Source organism: Corapipo altera, unplaced genomic scaffold (genome assembly GCF_003945725.1).
Source record: "Corapipo altera isolate COAL_440 unplaced genomic scaffold, ASM394572v1 246, whole genome shotgun sequence".
In the NCBI taxonomy this organism is placed as follows: domain Eukaryota; kingdom Metazoa; phylum Chordata; class Aves; order Passeriformes; family Pipridae; genus Corapipo; species Corapipo altera.
Window position 1 is genome coordinate 142,319 of NW_020885102.1, and position 5,107 is coordinate 147,425.

The 5,107-nt window shown below is 56.4% G+C and overlaps 1 protein-coding gene across 2 annotated transcripts in view; it reads right to left on the minus strand.

Moving 5' to 3' along the window:
- The window catches only part of CALU (calumenin), a 15,905-nt gene that overhangs the window by 7,732 nt on the left and 3,066 nt on the right, over positions 1–5,107 (minus strand). For both annotated transcript variants that reach the window (XM_027669734.1, XM_027669735.1), the window contains exon 2: positions 1,802–2,033. In XM_027669734.1, the coding sequence (XP_027525535.1) occupies positions 1,802–2,033 (232 nt within the window). The remainder of the gene's footprint in view (positions 1–1,801; positions 2,034–5,107) is intronic.

The window sequence follows — 5,107 nt, forward strand, 5'->3', positions numbered from 1 at the left end:
GCATGGGACCTCGTTCCCAAATCCCTGACTGACAGAGCATGGGACCTGGTTCCCAAATCCCTGACAGGGCACAGGACACTGTTCCCAAATCCCTGACTGCCCAAAAAGCAGGGAGGTGAGCAGAGCTGCATGCAAAGAGCTGGGCAAGCCAGAGGCGGAGCTCTCCCAGGAAAATGGGCCCTTCCCACAGCACAACTCCCCGTTAAAGCACAGAATTTATGGAATCAGACCTTGGTAACAAGTTTATCAAGGCAATTCCAGCTGGGGAAAGTGGGAATTGGCCTCTGTGGATAGAAGTGAGGCTGGTTTGTGTGGAGGGCGTTGAATCTCCGATGGAAACTCGGCCCGGGCGGCACTGCCGGCGTTCCGGCGGATAACTCGGCAGAACAATGGGATTGAGCCGTGACGGAGCGCTTGGATCAGGAACGTGGCGGGGGAGGGAGGCCAGGGGGGCCCTGCCTGCTGCAGCCGGAGCTGCACTTCCCTTGGAATCTGCCACTGCTCCGGGGGGATCGAGGGATTCGCTCTGATCTCCCAGGCAAAAAGCCTCCTGGATCCTGTATTTTGGAGGTTGCAGAACAACCAGGGCCTGGCTCCAAGGGATCCAGGGGTTTTCCAGATTAAACAGTCCCTAGGGGGGGGAAATTCCCTCTGGCCTCCAAGAGTGAAGTGCTGGGGCTGAGGCCAGCAGCTCCCTCCCACCATGAGCTTGGATGATCCATAGGGATGGATGGAGAGTCCATGGAAAAGCCTGGCAGCCCCTGCCCTGCACATCCCACTGTATCCATGGGGTTTGGCTCCAGGGTTTGCTCAGCACCCACACGTGGCTCGGCTTTTCCTTCCCATCAGGGAGCCCCATTCCCAAAAAACCTCCCAAAATTCACCGTGGGCTGCAGCGGGTGCTGCTCCAGCAGCAGCATGGTCGGGATGCTCAGCTGCCAAAAGGGGAGATTTAGGTGGGATTCTGGAAGGAATTCCTGGCTGGGAGGGTGGGGAGGCCCTGGTACAGGGTGTCCAGAGAAGCTGTGGCTGCCCCTGGATCCCTGGAAGTGTCCAAGGCCAGGTTGGACAGGGCTTGGAGCAACCTGGGCTGGTGGAAGGTGTCCCTGCCCATGGCAGGGGGTGGCACTGGATGGGCTTTAATGCCCCTTCCTGCCCCAATCATTCCATGATTCCATGAAAACCTAGCCAAAGCCACAGAGTTCTGGGAATGGAGCCCAACATCCCAAGGAGTGTCCTGAGCTCCCCAGGGAGCCTCCAGCCCACCCTGCTCCCTCCTCAGGGCTGCAGCTCCAGGCTGGAGCCACCCGGAGCCTCTGGAACAACTGCAGGGCAGCTGCTGCAGGGACACAATGGCCCCGCTCTGCTCCCGGGAATGATCCCAGAGCCAGACCGGCAGGGTTGGGAATGCCCAGCCTGCGCCCAGGGGAAGCACAGCCATCCCGGATCCCAGGGGAGGCCCATTCCATCCCAGGGGAGACACAGGCCCACGCCAGAGAGGGAATCTCCACGCAGGCTGTTTTCCCAGCTCCCGACCAGCTGCCTCCCAGTTGGGAAGCTCTGGTGATCCCAGGGGCTCCCTCAGTACCCGGAGAACACGGACTGAGCACAGCACAGACCCCACTGTCACCTCCACTCTGGAGTTCTGTGGAGCACCCAGCACTGGGGATGGCTCCAGGTGCCTTTTTAGGGAGCGCCTGGTGCTGGGCACGGATGGCTCCCGCTCCGGGCGGCTCCGGAGGCCGGAGCGGGGTCTCCGCCCCGGCGTGCCCCCCGCGGGCAGGCTGCAGGCTGTCCTTACCCCAGGCGCTCCTTGCTCTCCTCGGGGGTGAGCTGGTCGAAGCTCTTGGCCTCCTCGGCTCCCAGGAAGGCGTCGTGGTCGTAGTCGAAGCTCTGGGCGTCGTCGTGTTCGCGGGCGCTGAGCGGAGCCTCCCGCACCACCCGCTCCTTGCGCTCCGTCGGCTTCCCGGAGCCGCACAGCGCCCACGCGACCAGGCACAGCAGGAGCCGCGGGAACAGCATCCTTCCTGGGCCTGCGGGACACGGACCGGGCGTGGGCACGGGAAGGGGGACTCGACCTCCGGGACGGGCACGGAGCGGAGCTGGAACGGGAGTGGGGCGGGTGGCTGGGGAAAAACGGGGATTGGGGCAGGTTATCAGGGCAAAAACAGGGATTAGGGTCTGGGAAAAACGGGGTTAGCGCAGGTTGTCCGGGAAAAAATGGGGAATTAGGGCAGGTTATTAGGGAAAAATGGGGAATTAAGGCAGGTTACTGGGGAAAAAACAGACTAATTAACACAGATCATGGGGCCAAAAATGAGGAATTAATCCAGACAATAAAGTGATAAATACAGATTGTCTGGGCAAAGACGATGAACTAATGCAGATTGTCTGGGAAAATGGGGAATTAGTGCAGGTAATCTGGGAAAACGGGGAATTAGTGCAGGTAATCTGGGAAAAAGGGGAATTAGTGCACATTATCTGGGCACAAATGACTGATTAATGCAGATTGTCTGGGAAAATGGTTTAATTCCTGCAGATTCTCAGGCCAAATTGATTATTTGATCCAGATTATCAGGGCACAGTAATGAACTGATACGGGTTATCCAGGCAAAAGTGATTCCCTGGCATGGAATATCAGGGCACAGCAGTTAATTAACGTAGATTATCAAGGCACAGGGACTAATTAATGTGGATTGTAAAGGCACAGGGATTCATTAACATGGATTATCAGGACACAGGGATTAATTAATGTGGATTATCAGGACACAGTGACCTTTGAGCCCCTGGCACGTACGGACACCCTGGAGCCACTCCCACTCCCAACCCCACCCCAGAGCCCCCTGGAGCAACAGCTGGGGCTGGGGGGGGATCCAGGGCTGGAGAAGGGGATCCCAGTGGGAGGGAAGAGGATCCAGCGGTGGAGAAGGGGATCTAGGGTGGAGAAGGGGATCTAGGGTGGAGAAGGGGATCCCAGCAGGAGGAATAGGAACACACCCAGCACATGCCACCTCTGTTCTCCCTTCTCCCGACGTTCCCTCCCCAGTCCCTCCCCAGTCCCTCCCCAGTCCCTCGTGCCGCCTCCTCCCGAGGCTCCTCCAGACCCAAAGCCAATGGAATCCTCCCCCATCCCAATCCCCTCGGATCAAACACCCAAATGTGCCCAGGATTGACAGCAGCTCCAGAAAGGATTCCCCAGGCTGATCCCTTTAAATCCCAATAGAAATCTGAGTATTCCCCATTCTTATCACTGAGTTCCCAACTGAAATCCCACCTTAGATCCCAACTGAAATCCAGTTGTTCCTTATCCTTGTCACTGAAATCTCAGCTTAGCTCCCATCTTAGATCCAAGTGTTCCCCTCCCTGACCTCTTTAAATCCCAATCTGAGTATTCCCCACTCTAATCTATTTAACTCTAAATTTATATCAAGATATTCCCTTTCTCTAACTCTTTCAATCTAAGTTTAATCAGGATATTCCCCATCCAGAGCTCTTCAATCCCAGTTTAATTCAGGATATTCCACACCCTCACTGCTTTAATCGAAATTTAAGCCAAACATATTCCCCATCCTTATCCCTTTAAACTTACATCCAGGTGTTCCTCACCCTTAGCTCTTTAAATCTGCGTTTAAAATCCAGGTATTCCCCATCCTTATGCCTTTAACCTGAACTCAGATCCCAGAGTGATCCAGGAATGACCCAGCTCTGGGACTGGTCCCACATCCAACCACGACAGTGGCATCAGAACACAGGGACAAGGACACAGAAAAGCCCTTTCCTGCCCCTTTTTTTTGGGAGGAGGATTTATTGGGCCATTCAGAAAATCCACAAATTCCAATTCCTTGGAATTTTGGGGGAGGAGGGGGGAAAGGGGATTTGGGTTATAAAGAGCAAAAGTCACTGTTTTGGTGTTTCCGGGAAGGAAAAACATTCCAGGAGGAGGGAAAAAGAGGAAAAAGCCAATTTCAGGTGTTATCTAAACAGAGCTCTGGATATCCCTGTCCCAGGGATCTGACTCCTGCTCATTCCAGGCACATCCCAGCACCCGGGGCTGATCCCGGGATTAGCCCAGCCTGTGGCACAGAGTGACCTGGAATGGGTCAAACACCCTGATTTTATCTCCAGTGTCCACACAGAGCCTCTGGGAGCCACTGCAAAGGGACACTCTGACCTCCAGCCGGATCCAGGCACGGATCCCAGGATCTGCCCCGGGAAAGGTGCTCGGGGAGTCCAAACCCACACACCAACTGTTATCCACAAACAATTATCCAGAAAAACCTGGCAGCACCTTCTGCCAGCCAACGGGATGGACCCCAAGATTTCCCTTGGGAAAAACCAGTCTTTGGGCCCCTCTCCTCCTGGGAAGGGCCGTTGGCAGCGGGTCCCTGTTCTCCTGAATAAAGAGGGGAACCGTGGGGAAGGTGGGAACAGGGATCAGTGGTGGGAAGGTGGGGGGTGTCCCCTCAGAATGGGGGTCTGGAACCTCAGCTAGGGGAGGAACTTGTCATTCCAGGGGGGCTGGATGGGTTATTGATGGAGGAACTCGGGATTCCAGGTGGGTTTGCTACAGTATTGATGGAGGAACCCAGAATTCCCATTGGGTTCACTGGGATACCAAGAAACTTGGAATTCCACGCTGGGCTTGGAATTGTGGTGGTGTTTACAGCACATTGATGGGCAGAAGCCCCTCTGGAAGCACATTTCCCACTTGGGAGGCTGATAAGATTCCATAAAATCCCCTACAGGCAACCCAGTTTGTTCTGCCTTTTTATGGGATTGATCCCCCTGGAGCAGCCAGGCACCAATTACCTGGAACCCCCAGTGCCACACGAGGGCACAGAGGGGGTGAGGGGGCAGGGTCGGGGTTGATCCCCCAGCCCTGGGGAGGATTTATGGATCATGGGGGGTCACTGCGAGCCCAAACCAGTCCCAGGGGACAAACGGGCGGGTCCTGCCCCAAACCGGCCCCAGGGCCTGGGGGTCACCGACGGCTCCGGGAGGGGAAAACGGATTTGGGGTGACACCTCCTCGCCCCGGGGTCCCCGTGCAGGGCGGCACCAGGGGTCCCACAGCCCCTTATCCCGTTATCCTGGGGGTCCCACAGCCC